Here is a 24,431-nt window from a genome sequence, read left to right as displayed (position 1 = left end):
ACATAGGGATAATGCTGGATATAACTGTACACCTACTTCATTTCCTTTAAAAGGGAATAAAAGCCACCAATTCGCCATTTTACCAATTCACAAAGAATATCTAAAAGACACATGAAACAAGAGAGGATAAACATAATTTTAGAACTTAAAAGTATTTTCAAGGTGACTTCATCATATAAATGATTCTATGAGGAGTCATTAATTTGGTGACAGACATTACTTCGTGCATTATAAACAATTATTTGAAAATGGATTACTTTCATGCAATAAATGTAGAACTGAGAGGGTCTGCTGAAAATGATGGACCTACTATAAACGTATAAACTCATTTTATGCCAACCCATTTTATTTGCTCCTTAACCATAATTTCAAAATTATAAATCATGGGTTGCTTATTATGAGTGACTTGTTAAGCTACCAGGCCCCTAACTAGATGCCACTAAAAAAAGCAATCTGACTCATGCTTCTGTTTACATATTGCTAGATTAGTTTTTTTCAATATGAACATGCTTTAAGAGTCACTAAATACCCGATTCAAATTCAGTCCTAATACATGATATTTTTGTCCATTGCTAGCGTGTTTTTTTAAAGTGCACCTTCAAACAGAGACTTCAGGAATACACAAAGCTTGCTGTTTGTTAAGGCTGAGATTCAGCATAGATGGGGGAGAGGGAAAGGTCACAGACATCCCAAAACACAAGCCAATACACACAAAACATCTTACCTTTTAGGCTCTGGATTTGCCTGGGTTTTGGGATTTTTTCTTTTTTTGGATTCCTTTTTGGTATCTTTTTTAGCCTCTGGTTCAGATGGGGAGGGAGTTTTGCTCCCTTCAGGGTCTGTGTTTGGTGGCAGCCCACCAAGGTACGCATGCATTTGTTGACTTTGGAGAGGGGGTGGTCGCATGGAGCATGCACAGAGTGTGGCCAGCCATGGGAGAATCAAGAGCACACATACATGCACAAACAAAAGAAAGAAAAAGAAGGATGCATCAAACAGCAAGAGCAAATGCATTCAAATTAAAATAATAAGCAAAAAAAAAAAAAAGATGCAAACTTGCATAAGGAAAATCAGAACTGAAAAGAAAATAAGAAATCCAAAACTGTTTCCATGACAAGATGTATAAACCTAACTGTGAATCAAGTGGCAGTCTTACAATATGAAATCCAGACAATGTGTATCATAATTCATGATGATGTTTACCAGGGAGTTTACAAAAACACTTCATTATTTTATAACACTTCCTTATTCAGTAACATATGTAGAATACAGTGTGACAACCCAGAGAATATAATGCAACTTCTCTCTCTCTCTCTTTAAAGAATTCAGTCCAAGAGGCTGTAACAGATAGTCATCAAAGTGTACATATTTATAAAAAGCAGAATTATGCAGAGATAGTCCCCAGGTATCAGAGTTTTCATGAATATCTTTTATGCAAATGAAAGGTCATGTGCTGGGCTAGCAAACCTGGTAACAATGGGAGGTGATGAAAATCTTGTTGCCTGTTAAATATTCAAACCTACAGTGCTATTGTTACCCAGCTCTAAATGTTGAAGTTGCATCTCATAAAATCTACCAGCACTAGAGAGAGGAAAAGCACAAAACCAACCCCACAGATATTCCAGAGTTGTATAGCTTGCAAAGATGACGGACACAGTTCTGATTTAAAAGAAAAAGTTGTCAATTCTGGATTCTCCCATGTAAGACTTTCCCCAGAGCAGCAAGCTTTTCAACTGCAGGCTCGGTTTCTGAAGCCACCTAGTTTTCCCTGGGTGTGCCTTCCCCGGCTATTGGTAGGGGTTCGCGGGGTAATGGAGGCTTCTCTTTATAGTAATGTGAGGCTACACACACTGAGATAGTAAACTGGCTGTGGCAGTGCAGAAATTTACTCCAGGTCTTCAGAGCCAAATGGTACCATTCTTAAGTTATTTACTGCTTTTTGCATTATTGAGAACACGGATCTTTTCCTCCAGGAGCTGGGCAATGTCTAAAGAAAGAAAGTACTTAGTATGAAGTTAGGAGAACTGGTGTTCTGGTCTTGTCTGTAAAACCTATAAACTGAAGGGGTTGACTCCACCATGATCTCTGAAGTTCCTCCCAGCTCTCTGGTTAAATTCAAAGTGCCATGATTATCTACGTCTCCTAGCATCACCTTGCTTGCTTCAGCCCTTGAGTTTCCTCTGCTGAGCATTTGTACATGCTCCTCCTTTCCCCCAGGACCACTCAACTCCAACTTCAGTACTCGGGCCAAGCATCACTTCCTCAGGGAGACTCTCCCAGCGTCCTGCCACCCCATCTGAATCACTGTCCTTCATTAAATGCTACCATGGGATTTCATCCCTGTTTCTCGAAGAATCAATTTCTCTGTAACTCTGCCTTTGCTTAATGTCTAGTTTTTGCTCACCATGTATGCGGAAGGTGTACCAGAGTTCCTGACCTTCAGTAAGCAGCCATTTTTTTTAATGAAATAAATGATAACAACAACAAAGACAGATATTTATTGAGCCCTTGCCATGTTCCAGGCATTGTGCTGAACCTTTTATATCCACGTACATTCTCTCAACAATCCCGTGAAGATTCTATCTTTCCTGTTTTACAGATGAGAAGACAGAGGCAGAGAGGGTTTAACTGCTACCCAGGCAATGCTAGCAAATGGAGCAGCTATTATCTGAGTCTAGACTGTTCTAACTTCAGAGACCACTCTAGAAGTCCTGTTTGCTGTTTCTGTTGAGACTCAAGAAAGGAGAAGAAAGTCAGACCTGTGTGTACGTTCTCTGTGTTTGGGTGGCTGGTGTGTGTGCCCCGACATGTCTGTCCTACTGAGCGAATAGGAATGGGGAGACTGAGGACAGCAAGGGCAGGACCAGCTGTGAACCAGTGCCAGCACCTTGAACATCTTTTTAAAAGGACTACCCCCGGACGCGTGCCTACCTGTTCCCATGGACGTGGGACGCACAGAAGGCGAAGCTGTAGTGGAGGAGGGTTGGGTCGATCATGGCGCCGTTCTCTGCCCGCTCGAGCAAGTCTCTGAGGTAGCACAGATGGCGATGGCAGCCTCGGACCCCGTTCCGGGCGCAGTACTCGTCTAGCACAAACACCTGGCCAGGACTGAACCAGCCCTGATTGGGGTAAAGGAGAGACCGTCTTTCAAATACAGGTTGGGTTTAGTTGGGGGAGAGCTCTACAGCTGGGGGTGACTGGAGAAGGGGGTTAAAAACAGCCAGAGCCAGCACTTCCTGCGCGCCCACCGGGCACGGTCCCTGTCAGCCGTGAGAGCCGCGCGTTGGTCCTCAGCAGAGCCCTCTGAGGGCCGTGCTGCTCTCCCTGTCGGACGGGTGGGGAACCTGAGCTCAGGGACCGCATGGAGTTTCCCCGGTGCCCCACAGCTAGTAATGACGGAGCATGGATTAGCAGAGGGCAAGATTCCAGAAGCAAGAGTCTCACCCACTGCTTTAACACTGAACCATAAACCCTAAGAGCACTGCAGTGGGGCCAGGGCCAAGTCTTGGTTGCTGATAAGAGAAAATATTAACATTAATGCCTTCAATTGGTACAGTGCTTTACCCTTGACAAGAGCTTTTAGTTGAGCCCATGACAACCTCGAGAAGTCTACAGGGCAGGTTTATCTTTATTTCACACATGAGGAAATGAAAATAAGAGCTCACAGATAATACAAAACAGCCAGGACCCAAACCCAGCTCTGCCGTTCTCCATGTCTTCTGTATTTTTAATACTCTGGAGCATTAACAAATACTGGGATTGATCTACATTCATGCCAGGACTTCATGAATCCTTTCACTTTGGAAGAAAAAAAAAATTTTTTTTTTAAGATTTTAAAATGAAGATAATAACAGAACTTTCCAAAAAGAACATGACTTTAAGTTCTCAAGTTGTGAATCATATAGGATTCAACTAAACTGACAGGAGCTTCCTGTGCCCAGGCTAAGTGTTTTATATTCTCCCTGGCAGTCATTTGTTTTCTTCTTATGTATTTGCGTGCTGCAGGACCACACAAAACTCTGCTCTAAAAAAGAATCGGGCTGGAATCTCTGATGCAGAGCACATCAGGAGGTGACACGGTATAGAAACTGCTGCCTCCACCAAGCACTTAAGAAAAAAGATGCTCAGTAAGGCCCAGCGACTTGCCGCTCAAAGTCGCTCTTGGGACAAGCCTGTAATGAAATCACTTCTTTCAGTCTGAGTACCTTTCTGAAGCCAGAAATAAAAATTGAGGTGGTACTTTGTAAGCTGGGAATTTAGGATGATCTTAAATATAAACCTAATTTTACTTTGAGGGTCTTCTCTGAGTCATCTTTTGAATATACCTCTCCATCCTGGGAGAGAAAAGGCAAAAGGAGAAAGTGACTGGGTGGCAGGTAGAGGCCACAGAAGTGCAGCGAGGGAGGCCCCCGCAACACTCGGATCTCGTGCTAGGGATCCGGGGAATCTTCGATTGACAACATGCAGCTCAGCAATGCATCCGACGAAAGACGGCATCTTTCCTATTTCAAATGATAAGTTACTGCAGAGGGCGGGAGAGTAGTCGAGGCAGTGGGCTGCCCCTATAGGCAACTTCTTTGCCACTCCATCTGCTACCCCAAATGCTAAATCTTAGAAACAACACTGCTGTGAAAGATTAAAATATATTTTCTACGACTCAGATGACACCAAGTCTTTTGTAGATGCCAAAATAGCTGCTTTGAAAAGAGTTGAAGAAATATCAATTAGGAGCTCAGTCGAAGACACAGAAAAATTTATGTATCCCTGCTGGTCGGTCTCCAAAACTGACTGGAAAAAAAGACTGTAATAATGAGAAAATGGAATGTATGGAGGCAGGAGATGAGGTCCTCTTAATGGTTCTTATTTTCTGAAATTGGGGGATGACGATTAATACATACAGGTATACAAAGAGGGAAGGAAACTATTTTACACTATTCACAATTAATTTGGGGTTTTTAGGCCTGAATATGACTAGCAGGAAGCAAGCTTCAAAATTTCATTTCTGGTTTAATTTTTTAGAGGGCATTCACTCCTCAGTGATGAATTTCTTAGTGAAAAAGAAAACTGTTTGAAGAAAGTACGATTTGAAAAAAGTCTTGAAAATAATATGTCTCAAAAACATTCCTCAAGAGACTAGGAATTATATATAAAAGGAAACAATTTAAGTTCAGAGGCAAATTCTTACAAGTTTCATGAACACAATTTATAATTATGTGAATAATTACACAATCACAGAAAACACATTTGAGAAAAACTGCCTTGCAATGCAAGGTAAGCCTTTTTTTTTTTTTTTTTTTTTTTAAGTCAAAATGATGTATTCCTTTTCAGTTTGGCAAAGTTCAGACTTCTGATAATGTGATTCTAAACCTGAGATAATCAGTGAATCTTTTATGAGACAAAAATTAATAAATTATTCCACATGATCTTCTGTTTTTTAGACTATTTTATCTGTCATTTTAATATTTTGGCTTCTGACAAAGAACAAAAAAAAGGAATTTAAAAGAAAAATTGGAACAGATTTAGGAGAAAGCCATGTCATTTAAAGAAAAAAATCCAGATTTTCATTATATTTATGTTGATATCAATAAAATGTTAACCTGAGTGAATTAATATTAACAATATACAGATACATTCATCTTAGTATGTGGAGTCAGAGATGAGGCTTTTCCTCTGTGTAAAGCCATTGCACCCTTTCCCCTCACCTTTCTCATCTATAAAGTGGGATCAATAGTCTATCTTTAAGAAATAACAATTTCTGGTTTGCAGAAGAAAATAAATTGAGTCTCTTTTAAATTGCATAGTATAAAGCCCAGAATGTATCTTCAGAAATCCAATAAAGACATAATAGCAGTCCTTTGCATTTAAATGATTTAAATCTAGGCTTAAAACAGGATTTTAAGAAATACCCATGCTCTTGTGGGAGAGTTGGACTTCTAACCATCTTAAGCACCATAAAAAAATTCCCTCCAAGGGTATAAAAGTGATTTGAATACTATGTAGGGAAAAAAGCCACCCAAACAAACAAACCCAAACCCATTAAGCTTATGAAAGGGGAAGTGAACTTTATTGACAAACCATTTTAATCTTTAAAAATATAAACAAAAGGATCTATTCATTTCTGAGACAGGAGCACAGGGTCTTATTATCTGGAATGAGGTGGGAGGGGGATCTTGAAGACTAAGAAACTAAGGCAATTTTTACAAGTTCTCTACAAGTAGGTGCCAAACTCGATTATCCTCTTGAGAATATTTCTCATGTAGCAGCTGAAAAGGGGGAAGCTCAGATAGGGAGGCTGGGGAATTGGATCTGTCTCTACTGATAACTTCCTCCCGCTCTGTCTTCTTTCTTTGGTAAGGAAAACTATCTCAACCCAGGAAATCAAGAACACATTTATAATTGTTAAAGAGGCTCCGTAATGGGGAGAAGAGCTTCTGACACAAAGGTAGAGAAATATTTTATCTTTCAAAATGTTATTGCGTTTAAATTGCTGTAGACCAAAGAATATACTTGCCAGGCAAGAATAGGAATCATTAAGTCTGTGATCCAAAGTTAGGCGTTGCACCATCTCAAAGAGGGAAGCGTGGTCAAAGTTACAGGGGTTGGAAGAGATAAATTCATCCATGCCATGTTTTTGAGCTCTATCTGCGTCTGTTCATTTATACATGTAGAGAGAGACACAATTTAGAGAAACATCGCATTTTCTTTGACATTTCAAATACACAGGAATTCACTAAGCATTACGAACGCTAGCTGTTTCCCCGTCGCCGCCCACCAACATCCCCAAGATACTCTTTTTACCTCCCATTGTCAACTTGCATCACTTACTGGTGAGTTTATTGCATTTCGGCAAAAATATATTGGCATCAACATGTTTATCAAATGATCTCAACTCTAGTGCATTTATGTTGTTCTTGAAAAACTAAGCACACGACCGTAACTTCGCCTGTGTTTCACCAAACACTGAAAGCAGATCGGATCTTTGCTTACAAAAGCCTATTTAGCTTTTCGATTTTTAATAGATTCTGCCATTCCAGTGGTTATGTCTAGAGCAATTTCTCTACAATTACTGGGATCATCTGGAAAAAAAGGGTTATGCTGATTCTCAGCCAAGTGACAATATTAGTATCCTCCCCTTTCAAATCCCCGTGGCCAATTTGGTTGCACAAAAGGTTTGGGTCCCCATCCTCCAAAATTAAAACAAAATAATAACAAAAGATTTCCATTGAAACCTGGAGAATAAGTTCACTGGGAATTTAGTGATAGCAAAGGACACTGCCTGAGATAGTGTGCTTACTCAGTTAGCAAAGCTTATGAAAGACAAACAAATTTACTCAGCAAGGGCTATGATCTGCCATTTATTGTGAATTAATAGTCTCAATGTATTCACACTTTTCCTTACAGGGTGAAGGCTGCAGGCAAAACCTCCTAAGGGCTAACTAATTAATCTCAATATGTGTAACTAAAATAGTCTATAGTCAATCGGCAAAATAACTCAGAGAATTCAACTCAAGCGAGACCAAGCAAATCTTGGAAGAGGAGGGAATGAAGGTCCTAGAAATTAGATCACTCCATCTCATATTTACTCACTCTCCTGAAATGCTGCAGGGAAAAAGAATCTTAAATCAAGCAAGAGTGTATTCATCTCCTTGCGTGCAACATTCTACTCGAATACAGGCACCTGCCAGGGACCAGCAATGCTGTCAGGACATGCAGAGAATGGATTTCTGACTTGAGAAGGTGTTTGAATAATATTTTCAAACGTGGCCTTCATCCCAGGCAGCTTTTTTTTCCCTTCCCTGCTTGGGGGCTGACTGAAAATGGGGTATAGTTACAGTGTAAGATTAAGATAATGATTTTCCCTTGTATTATTAATGTTGTGTATCATTCCAATCTAAACGCATGGTATGTCAGATGTATGCCTTCTCCCTATTAGCTTTTTAAATCTTCAGTCATCTTTCAGAGAGGGAGCAAGTGGTCAGTGTTTGAACAGGATGTGTTGTTTATGCCCAAGACACACGAAAGCAACAGTTTCCAGAAGGCAAGTCAAAGAATGTGTGTTTTAATAGCCAATTTGCTCCTTTCAGAGGATAAAACATGAGATTTTGGAAGGGCTATCACATGCGCAGGAATTTTATTAGAGAATCTGCCTCTTTGCTGGGCCAACTGCCTGAGATTTGTCTTCACGAAAGTGCTTTCAATTCGGAGGTTAGGTGCTTAATCTTTGAGCATCTTTTGTCTGGTAATGTGGTCTCCAAGCTGTATTTCTCTTTCAACTCAGAATGGCTGGAAAGAGAGGTGGCCAGGAAGTTAGTTCTGGGGAAAAAGCTAGCTGTTTCTGCGGGGTAGGGTGGGGTGTGTGTGTGTGTGTGTGTGTTTCCCGTGGCCCAAGGCAAGTGGTTTGAACCTGCTCCAACTTTAGGTGTCTTCCTGCAAGATGATACTCCTGTAACCCAGGTGGTACCGCTCCATCACCTAGGACAAATCTGTTCTTTTAGCCCCATCGTGTCAGTCCCTGGAGAAACTAACAGTGGGGTACACACCCACTGCTTGTCCTGTTTCATCCTCATGAAAAGCCTCATTCACACTGTGCCTCCCAATTTCTAGCAGATAGATGAGGCGAGTTTCGGCCGGCACCAGCTTCCTGCTCTCAGATTTCCCAGAGGAGGCTGCAGGTTGACTAACTGGTCAGGCCGTTCACCTTACCAGCTTGTCTCTGCCATTTTACTGCTCTTCAATTATGATGACGCAAACGGTCACTCAGCTAGAGAGAAGAGGACTCTCTTTCGTGGCTGTTAAAAATATAGCCCATGTTTCAAGTCTCTTACTCTTTAACTGCTGAGCCTCTAGAAAACTTGGTGATGAACTATTTTGCTTGGCTGCCAGTTCAGGAAATGGATCTGCAAAGAGAGCTTGGCTTCTCCGTGGAGACCCGGGTACAGACCCATCCTCCCGCCTCCCCCATCCATCATCACAAGACAGCTTCACCACGCTAATTCTTGGCTTAGACTTCATAGAAAGAACAATTTCATTTTTACTGACAATTTAAAGCAGGCTTTAAAATAGGCTTAAAATCCGCCTGTTTTCCTTTTCTGAAAGTAACCCTATCAACATAAAGATTCCTGTTTCCCTTCTTCCTCCTTTTGTCTCTTGTCAGTTCACATGGTGAACGAGCCTGGGACTGAGGGAGGAGGTCTGGACCCTCCCGTGAGCTCCGGTTTTAAAGAAGTGCGGGATACTGGTGGAGGTGTCGATCTGTCTGAGCCTCAGTTTCCTCATGTGTAAAATGAGCCGAACTTTCAGTTCCCTTTCTGCTGTCACTGTCATTTAATCATTCTTAAGGTCCCTTTCACACCTTCCATGTGCGTGGGATGGAGTTTAATGCAGTGGGAATTTCCAGCAAGTAAGCCAAGCAGCCCCTGGATTTTGCTTACATAAAATCATCATTTACTCAGAATTAGGCTCATTGTCTCAATGGTTCCAACAACTCAAGAATGCTTAAGAGGGTGGCTGGCTCCCATGAAATTTCTGAGAGTGTCACTGAGTTTATTACATTCAGGGGGAGGAAAAAAAAAAATGGAGACTCAGTAGGTGGGGAATGCTATTTTAAGGTGTCCATGGAAGGGATCTGATTTTGAAGCTCCATCCAAACATGGATTTTGAAATTTTTGTTCTCTGCTGTGCTCCCAGTACCTACAACAGAACCTGGCACACAGCAGGTACTCAAGACATATGTGTTAAAATAATTAATTTATCAATATCTCATCGAAATAAATAAATTCACTTGGTCAACAAATATTTTCTATTTCTTGACTTTCGGAAATGTTGACATGTTAAATTCAACAGGAACAATTTATCTGAGGTAGGACAGCAGGTGCTTAGATGGCTGGGCTTAGAGGGTCACAAAGACTGAATGTGAGGCCAGCTCTGCTGTTAGACGATATGAGACGTGAGGAAGTTGACTAATGTTTCTGAGTCTCGTTTTCCTTACATGTTAAGTTGAGAAAGGTGTTTGAGTCTACCCTCAGAGGTGGTTGTTGACAGGATCTGGTAAGGAGAATCTGTAAAGCACCCAGGTACCTGGCATATACTAGGTGCTCGCCTTAGCTGTGAGTGGACGAGCAGGCTTCTCACCACTCTCAAAGTCAGTTGGTCTAACATTCTCAGAAAGCCAAGGCTGTCTCTACATTGATCACTAATGTTAGTTAGAGGTTGCCTCTTAAACCTTATTGTTTCTAGGAAGCTGAGAGTCCTTCCCAAGCTCTCTGCTTTATGCCTCTCCTCTGGCCCTGTATAATTAATTCCTAATCTCTGTCTCTGTGTTTTTGCTGGATGATGTTTCAATTTCTCTGTGGTCAGAACACACACTTAAATTCCCTGATAGATAGTATGTTTCTAGAGGGTACGTTCCTGATCTGTTATTTTCCCTGCCAGCTCTTGGAGGAGCCAGGTCCTTAGGAGGTATTTATTAACTGACTTACTCTGACACCTCCATCCCAGGAAACTTCCCATCGACTTTATTAAGGAGTCACACACATGGGGATTCAGATGGCATCTTGCAAATCCCAAAGTGGGAACATGTGCTCTTAGGGGGGAAAAAAATCTTATAAAAGGAAACAGAATTCTAGGTGCAGGTGTCTTTGGATACCATTCAGATTGTCTGCCTGTGTCTCCATACATGTCTAGGACCATATGCATTACATATGTTGTCTATTTTAAAATAAAACACTGCAGCGGTCCAGCTGTTCTAAATTCTGTTTCAAAGAACTTGTGGGTGCTTCTCAAGCAACACCATCCAGTCATCCTTGCAATGGCCCAGTCTGTTCTTTCACAGTGCTGAACATTAAAAACTAAATGCTCTGTGCAATCCCATTTTGCCCTGTACAAACGATTGGAACAGGCTGATGAGAGAAAAAGAAAACTCCAATGTTGACATTAGCAAAGGGAAAACAGCCCAGAGCAAAAGGGTGAGAAAGTCAATTCCTGGATTCAGGACACCTTAGGATCCATTTCTTTGCCAATGTTTGGCATGTGTCAAGGGAATGCAAATGAATTTAAATACTAGGCTGAGCAAAACAGAATTAGGAGGGGAAAGGAGAAGCTTAAAGCTCTAATGAGGTTTGGATTAGCTCTTGCTTTCAGAGACACATACCAATGTTCTTTTTCATTAGTATATGTGCAGTTTTTTTTTTAACTTATTTAAGAAATCAAGGATTGACTGAATTTTAAGAATTTACTTCAGTCTTAACCTTTTTCAGACTTGGCTGAATAGTTGCTAACTCTTGCTTGGTTTGCAAGGGCTTAACATGTACTGAAAATGTGCTATGTAATTTCATAGGCTTTGGAGCAAGGGCATAATTCAACACATCTTCCAAACAATGCTACTTGTTTCACTTCTCGGCTTTAAATGTATAAAGATTTTGAAGTCCTCTATAGCATGGGCATAGGAGAATGACTTCACACTGAACTTAGATGAATAATGGCGCCTAAACAACATTTATAAATTTAAGGAACTATCAGTGGGCATCCATGATAAAGGAAAAGGCTGACAGACGCACAGACTTCAGGAAGGCAGGTATCCTTTCAAGTGGAAACTAACTAAAATCTTTACCCCAAGTTTGCTTGAAAACAATTTTGGTGTGGCATTTAAGGAATATTGAGAAAATCAGGGTTCCTGGAATGATATGATTATGTGGACTTTACACTCTCATTTAATCTGCTTAAATTTCAAGTGATGTCCCTCATTGACCATCCTATCATTTATCTGTTCTTTAACCCATCACGATGTTTGGGTTTACTTCATGTTTGATATTTTCTCCCTCACAATAGGAAAGCATGTATCATATTATTTCATGATCTCTTAATAGCAAGCATATTTGTGTGATCTTGTTTCTGATCCAAAAAAAATTTAGATAAGTTTTCGGTAAGGTCTACCAAATGGAATTTTCTTGAGGGGAGTGGATAATATAGTTTTTCAATTTTCATTTTATGGAGGCTTTATTATCCCAGCAGCTCAGGGAATGAACACAAAAGGTCAAATCTCTCTTTTTATTTCATAATATTACATTTTAGAACTTTTTATAGGCTAGAGAAAAAATTCTGCTGTTGAAAATAAACTATGACTACGTTGCTAATAAATTGTCTGAGAGAGGCTCCTTTCTCTAATGAATCCCTTTTATAATAAACTAGAGGTAGCTGTTTTATCACTGAAATTTAGAGCACAGTTATGGCTGCTGTTACTCCTGATGGATGCTTGAGGCAAGAGAATAGCTAATGTAACTATAAAGTCATTGTGAACTCAAACTGCAAATTAAAAGGTGACTTTGTATCTTTCTTATATGGAAAATGTGTGCTTGTCATATCTGCTTGACAGTGTAAGAGTGAATGTATGGTTTGGACAATAACGAACAATGACAGTAGTCAACCTCATCAGAAGACATGAAATAAAGAAATGACAATGATTGATGGCAGCTGGCTGTTTACGGACTTTTCTAGAAGAGTTTTTCTTGGCATGATCAAGTAATAACCAGGGGATGTTGCTCCCTGCCACAGCAAGCAAAAGACTGGTCCTCCCCTGCCTGCTGCCCTTGAGAAACAACTTAATTCTTTCATGGTCCTTCAGTCAAGCTAACTTGCATGTCCAACACCAAAAGGCTTCCTAAGAAGCTATCAAGGGCCACACTGCATTTTGCAGAAATCACTGACAGGACAACCACGAGGATAAACATGTGATGTTTATTTCAATGTTCATTTGTGTGATTCTTCATTAGGCAAATGCTTCGAATAAAAATCATCAGAGATTTTTGTCAGTGATCAGGAAACAAATAAATGATCTGTAATTTTCCCTGCTTTACTTACAATTTACAGAGCACTTGATAATATTTTTATGGCACTGCAGCATGAGTTAACAAAATTTTCGAGAGTTAACTAATTAATAATGTCTCCTATAAGTCACTATAGGTCATGAAAATACTCAGTTGATTAGTGAACAATATGTTAGACGTGCCTGAAGTAGGTAACAAAGAAGTGACCCTTCATTTAATATGATCTATTGAGAGCCTACCACAGTATTTGGAAAATTTTGGACCTTACTGTGAGAGTCTATTCTTCTAAAAAGTCATATACTTTATGGAGAGAAGAAATGTGATTTACAGTGTGGTTTGGGGTCATGCAAGTTAATACTGAATTCATTCTCTGATGTTGCATTCCTGCAATGTAGTAATTGCAAGTTGACAATACAAGAAGATATAGCAAAAAATCTCCTCAGACAAAACTCTAGAAAGGAATTAGGCAAATGAACTATTTGGAAGTCTGTTAGGATATCAATGTGTTGTTGTGCAAATACACATAATTTTACTAGAAAAAAATTCACTCAGTCATCTATTCATCCATCTTGTAGATTTTTTTTTTTTTAAAGTATAGCAAATCCTAAATTTTCACTAAGTTCACATTTTCCAGTAAGCTTTTAAAAATGCCTCATCAGACATGGAAAAGAAGGAAAGTTAAATTAAGAATTAAGTATCTGCTTGGAGTGGTAAAAAAAAAAAAATCTGTCTGCTAGCTAGGGGTACATTTATGCAAAAGAAAAGAAAAAAAAAAGAAAGGAGGGGGAAAGCAAAATTAAGAAACAAAAAGAATCAAGGACTATTATTAAATGGTCAGGAGAAATGATGCGACCTACAACTTCTAAGTGAGCATTCAGAATACTTGAGTACATATTTGCCTGCTCTCTTGACCAATTTTTCTAGCTCCCTCTAATGTCAAGTTTTCCCTCAGCACATTTTTGGTGACTGACTTTTTCCTCTGTGAATAAAGGAACTGTATACTCTGTTTTAGTAATAACTTAAATAGTGAAGAGAATGGTTTTTCTAAGTTTTAAAGTTTCTTTTTTTTCCTCTTAGAGGTGTATTTTTAGAAAAATTAATACAAATACAAATGATGTAAAAAATGTTATTGTTGTCATTGTTCTTGGGAGAGCAGTGGAAAGAGATTTGAGACCACAGGTCTAAACCCTCCATGACATTGTGAGATTGTGAATCTGAAGTTTCTGTGAATAAATTACATGATTTCAATTGTGTCCTCAATTTCTTGCTTTTGTGTGTGGTAGCTGCCTGTATTATATCTCTCTCTTAAAAATTAACCTCTATTTGGTCTTATAGTACACCCTCAATTTAGGCAGAATGAATTCTTTCATGTTCAAATGATGTATTTACTTTATTAATTGTGTTCTGCAATTTCTTACAGTCTTGCTCAATTACCATCTTTGGGTTTCCTAGCCCACCTTTCTGTTTGTTAAGGTATCCATGGTTACCACACCATTGATTCTCTGACCATTCTAACCTTTGGAAAGGGAAAGGAAAAACAACAACAACAACACATCATCAGAGTGCAAAATGATCTGTTTTCAGGCATTAAGCAGTCAGGTAGCTGTGAATTCCATGAAACGAAGGCATTATTTGCCATTTCATTGTGATGTTCATTAATATTCTTGGAATTAAAAAAAAATAGGAGATGTTAATGGTTGGCTTTACTCAGAGGATCATTTGATGCCAATATGAAAGCCAAGGAGAGGAGGCAATTATGCACACATCACATGCATCCTAGTTTCAGTATGGAAGCTTACATTTCCAACCTAAGGTCAGGAAAATTACATAAAAAGTTTTACTACAAAGTCTAGACATGAGGAAGATTTCAGAGGAGAGGGAGGAAGCACATTGCAGGTGTCAGATAATCTAGTCTGATTATCTGAGCTGTGCTAGCTATAGGGGAACACTTACCCTTCAGTCCAGCTAGAAGTTAGCAGGGTAAGAAGGAACAAACCAGAATAACATAAAGACTAGCAACAAGGCTCAGGAAAGCAGACAGGAGTTCTAACCTAGCAGCTAAAGTTCTTGGGTTCGAGCAAAGATTGAACAAGAAAACTTAAATGAAACAAAACAAAAAAACAAGAAAACCAAAGCCAACCCCCTCCCCAAACCAACAGTAACCAAGGTCCCCCTAACTGCTGAAGGCTCTTCAGGTGGTAGCAAAGCTAGAACAATTCTCAAAAACATCCAACTTTAGGGATTTATGATGTGATTAACAGTTATTAGTTGAGAAACAGACATTAATATGAGACTCATTGCAAGTGATATATCAAATAATCATTGACCAAATAGCAAAGCTTAAAATTCCCACTCCCCTCCCAGTCTTGAGAACAGAGGTACTGATCTTTACTGTTCCTCTAACACACACTGGACAGGGATCAGGTGTTTCAATGAGAGGCCACTTGATATAACAAATTGTGGCAACACTCAATTATAGATTTGGATGTCATTTCCAAAGTAAGCAACATTTGCCTTAAGAAATTAGAAAATTGTAAGTATTTGTTGTAAAAAGTTGTATAGGTAAGCACTGACAATTTTTTTAAGTTTTAAACAAAAAAAAAAAAAAAAAGAGAGAGAGAGAAAATTAAATCAACAATAACACACACCAAAAAAACCACAAAAGAACAAAAAAGTTGTAAAGTTTGGTGGAACCCTCCCAAAATTATTTTAGAGTCACATAGAAACTAATGAATAGCAGGATCTATTTTTTTTCCAGTTTTCCCAATTCCATATAAATACTCCACTCCACTCTTAGACGTGTCTTTTCATTTTGAAATTGAACTTCTGAAATTGCAAAAGAAATAAAGTCTGCACCCAGAAGTCTGTCAAACTGAATTTAGAAAGACCCAAATAAACTCATGATTACAGTCAAGTATCCCAAACTGTAAAATGTTCCATTCTCAAATTTCCCTTGAGCAGACAGCGACGTGACAAGACTGGAGTGTTTATTTTTCTCTATCCAAAATACCTCTTGCATTTTTCTGTTAGCTTCCCTTTGCCATGTAAATACTAACATAGTGATTACAAAGCTAACTCTTTAAAAAGTTCTTCATCATTCACTTGCAAGGACGGCAGCTACTTTGAGTAAATATTCAAAACTGGGGATTTAATGAGATGTGCACAGAATCAAGTATTTAACAATGATCCTTACCTTTTAGAAGTCAACAAAATCTTTTTAAAATGCAATACTTGATTGTATTTACTCCTTTTGTTAGAGTCTGTGACTGACAATGTTTGTGATGTGACAAAATAAACTGAGGTACAGACTGAGAAGCAAATGTCGGTGAAGGGTCAACACTTGCTATTTCTTACTATGTTGTGATTGTTTTCCATTTTTCTGTAATCTTGCTTCACAGTACTGCTGCTGTTGCTGCTGCTAAGTCACTAGGTAACCAATTTGTCGCAGTCTGCCCAGGACTAAACAGTTTCTGGGACACAGGACTTCAATTGTTAGGAAAAGGCAAGTTTCGGCAAATTTGGATGAGCTAGTTAGGATTCTAAGTGTGAATAAACACTAAATCTGACTTAGTATAAATCTAAACCTAATCTGTTTAATAGTGAGGGTTTGAATATAAAGGTTTAAATGCAGCTTTGCAATAACTGTTACATAACTTCACTCTACGGCAGACTCCGCTCAATATGACATATCCCCCACTCTCGGCAATTTTTGGGTTGTTTCACACAACTACTCACTGACACCACAGAATGCAAAATTCTTGGATCCCGTTTGGATCTTTCTTGTGGGTTTTATATACTCTTGACTGTAAGTGACTGGGGATCAGATACAGAAGTTTGGGTGGGTTAAATCCTGACCAGATTACGATGCTAGTTTCTAAAGTATGGGAACAAAGCCTCACTTTCTGGCACTCTGGACACAGTTTTCATTAAGTGCCTACACTAGCAACAGATAAAAGTCTGGAGTGGTTGAGGCTCTGTTTCAGGGATAGTAAAGTAACCACAGGATTACTGGGTTTAACGCTAGTGGGTTGAAGCTCCATGTAAGGAGTGTCATTGACTGCGGGGTCAGAAGCATACAGTTGTGCAAAGCGGGCACTGCACAACTCGAGAGGCACCATTCACCTTTTTATCTATGGAAAAAGAGCCTCCTGAAGGGCACAATCTGCGTGGCTGAAAGCAGTGGCCTCCTCCTTACAGAGCCTGGTAGGGGGGTGCACCTCATACTCTCTAGAGACCTTCTGTTCCCAGGCAGCGATGAGGAGATAACAGAGAAGGGGGTGGCTCTGGCAGCAGGTACTGGTAAATCCCAGGGGCATGACGTCCCTGACCTTTTCACTCACCTCCCAGCCAGCCTCACATGCTCTTGAGGGATGATACTACTTATCCTCATCCCCAAATTTTAACTCTTAGAATTCTGCTTTGGGTGCTCTATTTAATAAAAGCTTCCTCTGTCAATTAGGATAGTAACATACATCAACCTTGCGTGTATGCAAACAAATCTTCTAGCTGATGCCTACTGACCAGATTCTAATTTCATAGCTAAATGAATCCTACCCACAGAGGAAACTCTAAATCAAGAGCCCTAGTGTATTTCCATAAAGAGGCATGCATCCCCTTCAACAGCCTCTTTCAGTCATCACCTTTATAGAATCTGTGTCTGGTCTCCATTTCATTTTACCCCTGAATTTCCATTCTCTTTCCTATACTAGAGAGAAAAAAGTGGACTGATCACGAACCAAGTACTAGGTTCTTAATCTGGGGAGACAATAGAACAGAGACACTGAATGTAAGGTGAAATGACTTCAGAAGAAATGGAAAGTATTTGGAAATAAAACCAAGATTTTCCAAATATCACCTGTGATACATGTTTTATGAGGTTGATTTAGATGGTGATCATAATTAGGCATTTTTGTTTCCTCATACACAGATAATTCCATCTCAGAGGGATATGATATGATGTGTTGTTTCAAGATTCATTTATAAGGAGTCTGTCAGGCCAGGTTAAAGAAGGGCTTCCATTACAGAGGAATTTTTATAATTAAGTTAATATTGGGGATGTTTTATTTCAACTAATGACTAAACCATTTACAAAGAGATGCTTCTTTTCTCTCTTTTTGCTCTCAGATAAAGTTAAGTGTCACAAATGTTACAGGAAAAAAGAGTAGGAAACTTTGGTGGTGGTCATGATCAGAAGGGCTATCCCTCCTCCCCTGAGCCCTTCCTCAACTTCTTATTTGTTTAGGGTTTTCTGTGTGGAAACCTGCACGATTGTGTGATTATCTACACTGTCCCATAGGGAAAGCATCTTCCTTTAAAAAAACCATCAGTACAGGACAAGAATCCCTGGCAGCACCTGATGGGTAGTATTTGTCATTCAACAAGAATGTTTCCCCACCAGCAAAGGTGTAACAAGATTTAAGAACACAGTCTGGTTAAATAGAAGCAGACATGGCAGTGGAATTCATCAAAAGGGAATTACCTCTACTTAGTTGCTATAGCGACAGAATTATGTGGTCCATGTTTTAAGAACAACTGAGGGGAGACTGTATGAAAGCCCTGGGTTCAAGGTCAGGTTTCCGGTGAGGGATTTTCACACTTGCTTTCCCTTTTGCTGCGATTCTTTTCCCACAGATGTCTGTGGGGGTAACTTCCTATCATTTGGGCTTAAGCTCAGATCATCTGTGTTATATTTCCTCCTTCCACTCTCTCACCAATGCATGACATTCTTTATGGTGTTTCTCAGTGTGTGAAACTATCTTACTTTTTTTTTTTTTAACTTGGTTTACTGTCTAGACTTGCCCACTGGGCTGGAGGTATCCTGAAAACAGGTATCTCCTTGTCTTCCTCATCAACATGTCTCATCACCTAGACAGTTGCTCAGTGAACTACACTGAATGAGGAGGTGCCATGCTAAAGACAAGACTCACCATGATTATTGCTGAAAACTGACGTGTACCTGATCTATTCCTAATTGACCTGTATTCAGGGTATGGCAGACATCTTTACTTAGGGTGAATGCTTGTAACTGAAATGAATCTGGTGCTTTATGCTTCCAGTGTTTCCATTTTATTTGTTTCAATAAATATCTGCAAGAGCATGCTGTCTTTCATCTTACCCTGTGCATCCAAATTGTCCCAAGATCAAAACTATCTTGGTAGCAAGACGGCATGGTGAAAGGGCAAGAAATTAAAACTAATGCTAACCTATAGAGAGGAAGAGACTGGAATATGAACTGGGATTGTTTAAGGAGATGGTTTCATTTCTGGGTTCTGGTATTTTAGCTCAGAATGGGATTTTAGATACTGTGTTATTTTCTTGTGTGTGTTCCTGTGTCCCCCCATCCTCCCCTACTGCATGTGATAATGTCATCATTTATTTTTAAATGGTTCTAAGTTGCATATTAAAATTTATTTCAAATTAAGCTCTATTTTAAAGTTACTTTTGATAGGAAGAAATGAGGCAAGGACATACATAACCTACTATATTTGAAAGACTTAAACAAATACCTGTTTGGCTGTGAATTCTAAACTCTCATCAAAACACAGAGGGAAAAATTCACCTGAAACATATTTTTCTTTGTTTAGTCCTGGAGGAGGGGATTGTCAAGTATTGCACTTTAAAATTAGTTCTATCTAACATTTTTGTCCCAACTCTCCCCCTTTGAATTAACTTTTTTTTAAGGCAAACATGATTTTGAGCATCCTTAATATGAAAGCAACTAGATTTTCTAATTCAACCTTAGAAGACTGACTTTACTCTACAGAACTAGTTTTAACAAATGGCATATTTACTTACAAAATTGGGAGATGGGGGCATCCAGCTGAGGCACGTTCCCTCCCTTGGCGTTTAGTTTCTGGACTTGGGTTGGGGGCACAGGCTTGTGTGACTGCCCAGTGGCCCGATACATGGCCTGGACCCAGAGAATGCGATCCTGCTCATCATCACTTGCAAATATCACGGTGTCTCCTTCTTTGACTGCATTGAAGAAGGCTCGGCCACCCTCCAAACCTGGGTTTAAAGGGAAGAAAGACTACTAAGTTGAGCTGCAATGTTTTCAGCAGGACTAAGCTCTGAGTGACAGTCTCTATGGTTTTCCTTGGGCTGGAGAAAAGAGGTGCATCTGTTTATCTAACTATAGGATAGCAAGTTTGATACCATGATGTCCAAGAGGCATTTTGAGCCTGGCTGTTGTCTCCTGCCACCTTTGTTTTATTGGGGACAGAGTCGTCAACTGAACTGCCTAATGGCAGGGTAAGTATTCGTCTATAAATATACCATTACTTTTCTCATTTTTAAAAACAAGCCAAACGACGACAACAGAAACACCTCCTCACCCCGCCTCTTAAGTCCACAACCTCAGGGACCTTTTGGACTCCTGATTTTTCTCTTGCTGCCCACTCCAATGAAATTCTGAAGACCCTACTTTCAGGACATTACAACAGAATTTGACCTCTTCTTCCTTCTCCAGGGCTGCTACTCTGAATTCACCCACATTCATCTCTCACCTGGATTATTCTAATAGCCTCCTAATCCACCCACACTCTCTATACTTGACCCTCCAGATGGGAGCCAGGGTAATTGGTTTAGCACAAGAGTCAGGTTGTGCCATCCCTCTGCTCAAAACCTACCAGTAGCTCCGCATTTCACTTAGAGGAAAAGTCTAGGTTCTGACAAGGCCTGCCAGACCCCACGGGAACTGACCCCCCACCACTTCCACCTGCCTCTCTTACCATATGCACCCCGTTCACGCAGCCATGCTAGCCTCTTGCTGCTCCTTGAACACTCCAGGTGCATTCTGCCTCAGGGTCTTAGCACAGAGCTACTGCCTGTGCCTAGGGCTCTTCCTCCAGTTATTCTCATAGTCACAGCCTCACCTCTTTCATGTCTTTGCTCAGACAACACATGCTTGTTCAGGCCTTCCCTGACCGTTACCTCTCCTTATTCACCTCTCTTCTCTTGCATTCTTTTGCTCCAAAGCTCTTACCACCTCAAAAAAATTATATAATTTACTTCCTAAAGGCACGGAGTTTTTGTCTCTTTTGTTCACTGCGGCATCCTGGTACCCAGCACTATGCATGGCAGACAGCGAGTGCTCAACAAATACAAGTTGGATGAATGAATGCTCTGCAGATCCATTTTGTCCCATAAGCAGTTCTCTAGGTTAAAATTTAGAGAGAAATGGGCAAAAGAAGCCTCTCTCTCGGCTCAGGCCAGAGCTACATTGTGTCTGTCAACATATTTCAAAAGCCCATATTTTTGGGGTGACTGGGACTCTCTGTCCATAAACAAAGCTTCACGTTTTCACCAGTTTCCTCACCACTCCTCTACCCTCAAACTATCTCTTTAAAGGTGAAAGGGGAGTAAGTGGAATAGTTAGAATCCCTAAACCAACAGGGCCCAATTGCCAACCTATTTGACATTTGCCTTGGGAAGGATTGCTGGTGATGTTAAGACTTATCTATTGTGTCGACAATATTAATTCAAATGTCTACTTCATAAGAATGGGTGTGTGTTAATAATTTTGCACTTAGAATTGCCAGGGATTATAGAACAATAAAGAGCATCTTTTTTATATAAAGAGTTGAGGGGTACAGCAATTTCAAAAAAATATTTTTTGTGGTTGTGATTATGAAGCAATATTTTGGTTCTTTTCTTACAGAGAGCTTTAAAATGTGTGATATGGATAGGATGGTGTACAGTGAGCAAGCTGGGAAAACCTGATGAAATGGATGGGCAGCACCGTAACAAGGAAAATTCTGCAGAGAGAGAGAGAGAGAGAGGAAGAACAACTTTGAGGAATGCTTTAAGCTCTGAAAAGTGGGTACCAAGGAGCTAAAAGAAAAGAATGGGTTCAGTAGAGCTTCTGCAGTCCAGTCTCACGGTAACCCCTGGGATACGGTACTGTGATAGTGCAGGGGAACTCGAGGCCAGCCAGCACTGGACGGGACCTTGCCCCTGCCCCACCACCTCCCATTTGCCAGGGCCTGAAGCTCAGAATAGGGACACTGCGTTCTTGGAGCTACTGTCAGAAAGTCCTTTCGTGGCGCTGACTCAGGAAGGAGAGAGGTAAAGGTGCAAAGATGCTAAAAAGTGTTGAGATCTTTACGGACTCCTCCCAACGGCCTTACGAAGTGTGAACATGTGCCCATGTACTCAGTCGCTCAGTCCTGTCTGACTCGTTGCGACCCCATGGAGTATAGCCCGCCAGGCTTCTCTGCCCATGGAATTTCCCAGGCAAGAATACTGGAGTGGGTTGCCATTTCCTGCTCCAGGGGATCTTCCCGACCCAGGGATCGAACCCACATCTCCTTCATCTCCCACAGTGGCAGGCAGATTCTTACCACTGCACCACCTGGGAAGCCTGTAGAGAATGTACATTAGTGTCCTTATTGTGTAAATGTGGAAACTGGGTCAGAGAGAAGGAGCTAACTATCCCATGAACACAAAGTGGAGCTGTGAGGATGGGAGCTGGGCTGCTGACCGCAGCTGTCTGACTCCAGCGCTGACGATTACAGGCACAGTCCCGGACCACTGCAGGAGCCGGTCAGCACACCTGGCATGCAGCAACTGCTCTCAGAGGATGGGTTACTGACAACCGCGTGGAGCCTGACCACGGGGTGATGAGGCCAAGAGAAACCTGTAAAGCAGGAGAAGCAACGACAGTGACAGCAGTGAAGAGCAACAGAGCTCTTCCAGAAAGCCTGGGAGACCAAGGACACACCAATGAGAATGAGGAGAAAGCAGAGCAACTAGCTCAAAGAAAACCAAGAAAGAGAAGACGACACGAACACCACCGTGTGCTCCCAGGCAGCATTCTTAAGCAAGGCAGCAGATCCTGGGGATAGAATCTGCAAAATGCAATGTATGATAATGTCTGGGCTCTCCATGGAACACCCCACAGGGACTGACCTTCAGGAACAAGAGGACATGTCTGGGAATAAATGGAGGCAGCCCAGGCAAGGAATGCTGGCCAGTTCCCTTGCCGGGGATGGCTGTTTCAACCACACACATGGACATAGTCTATTTAGGGTGGTAAAGTTGTTGAAGATTTAATTTAGTCATTGAAATTGTGCCACTGAATTATTCCAAATGAATATCCTCTTATTTGAAGACTTCCTTATTTAATCTAATAGGAACTGAGAGATTGTTGCATACTCTTTGAACCATACCCAGGGAAAGATAAAGGGAAGCAGTTTCTTCTTTAGATTTAAATGAAGAGCCTAAATGTAAAAACTACTTACAGTTATTTACCAATTCCCCAAACCAACCTTTCAAGGACCCTATACTGGAATAGTTGATTTAGAGCCGAAGCTTGTATCTGGGTGACTGATGCATCCCAGGCTGATACAAAGGCAAGGATGTCTATGCTATGAGGCTATCTGCCCCATCTCTACCAGTTGGTTCCACTGACAACCAGAATAAAGCCAAGAGGAGGAGAAGGATAGATGGACCCAGAGGTCCGGCTTCATGTGCACACTCACCTTTCAGGCAGCAGTAGGGGAAGACTTCTCAAATCTCTGAGAACACTGGCCAAATTGTGTATTAATTATCCTGATCTTCAGCTGGCAAACTTTACTGTCCAAAAGAATCTCCTAGAGTGCTTATTTATTTATTATTTAGTAAGTGACTGATGTGGGCCATTTTTAAAGTCTTTATTGAATTTGTTACAGCATCGCTTATGATGTTCTTTTTTCCTTGGGGGGAGGAAGGCATATGGCATCTTAGCTCCCTGACCAGGGATCAAATGTGCACTGAAAGGCGAAGTCTTAACTACTGGGCACCAGGGAAGTCCCCAGAGTGCTTATATGAATGGGAGGATGCTGGTTCTTGGTTAGGTCTAGGGTTCAGGAACTATTATTTTTCACAATCACTCTTTAAAAAATTCTAGGTTAGATTTTTCCCATGACAATTGGGAATATCTGAATCTCCATTTTCAATCAAATGTTGCTTTGAAAATAACTAGGACTTGGCACACAGAAAGGCAGAGAAGACTCTGCTTATTATTCTCAAGAACATAATCACTTTGGTTTTCATTTACATCCTTGGTAAAGGAATTTATAAATTATATCCCAGGGGATCAATGTGAGGAAAAAGAAGAGGAGCTTTTATAATGTACGTGCACAGCTACTCCTTTTGCATGTAGATGGAAGAGCCATCTCCCCACTGTAGAGAGGTCCACTTGCGTCCGTACGAGAAGATAACAACTCAAGCTTCACTACAGCTGCACGCATAGCTATGTTTTACTGCAGGTGCCAAAGGGTGAGACGCGTTAGACCTCAAGTCCCAGCGCTGCTTCCTGCTTTACAAAATGAGATGATAATTCTGGTCCTATGTACTTGGTGGACTGCAGTGAAATCCAAATGCTATCATGTAGAGGAAAGGAAAAGGGAACTGGCTTAAAAGGAGGTAGTGTCACAAGACAGTGCTGTTTTTCCTTCTCATATTGGTCCCTGAGATTCCCACTTTAAAATGGAGGTCTTGGGGAAAAGGGACTATTTCTCTGAAGGGCATGCCGTGATTTGAGAAGAAACCACTGCAGAATGCCACGAGGGTTCATTTCTTAATACAGGGGCCACATCCTTTGCTCAAGCTGTTGTGTGAAACTGGCTC

At 40.6% G+C, this 24,431-nt stretch overlaps 1 protein-coding gene across 6 annotated transcripts in view; it reads right to left on the bottom strand.

Annotated features, from left to right (window-relative positions):
- CADPS (calcium dependent secretion activator) overlaps positions 1-24,431 on the bottom strand; it is a 468,107-nt gene that overhangs the window by 130,815 nt on the left and 312,861 nt on the right. For 4 of the 6 annotated variants that reach the window (XM_061129177.1, XM_061129180.1, XM_061129175.1 and 1 more), the window contains exons 11-13: positions 19,617-19,829; positions 6,512-6,648; positions 2,932-3,119 (exon numbers count right to left, since the gene is read on the bottom strand). In XM_061129177.1, coding sequence (XP_060985160.1) covers positions 2,932-3,119; positions 6,512-6,648; positions 19,617-19,829 — 538 coding nt within the window. Of the gene's footprint in view, positions 1-724; positions 884-2,931; positions 3,120-6,511; positions 6,649-19,616; positions 19,830-24,431 lie in introns of all 6 variants that reach the window. The other 2 variants (XM_061129176.1, XM_061129179.1) reach the window with 1 other exon arrangement.

This window comes from Dama dama, chromosome 24 (genome assembly GCF_033118175.1).
Source record: "Dama dama isolate Ldn47 chromosome 24, ASM3311817v1, whole genome shotgun sequence".
NCBI classification, from domain to species: domain Eukaryota; kingdom Metazoa; phylum Chordata; class Mammalia; order Artiodactyla; family Cervidae; genus Dama; species Dama dama.
The sequence above is the reverse complement of the archived record's forward strand: the minus strand, read 5'-3'. Positions and strand labels throughout refer to the sequence as shown.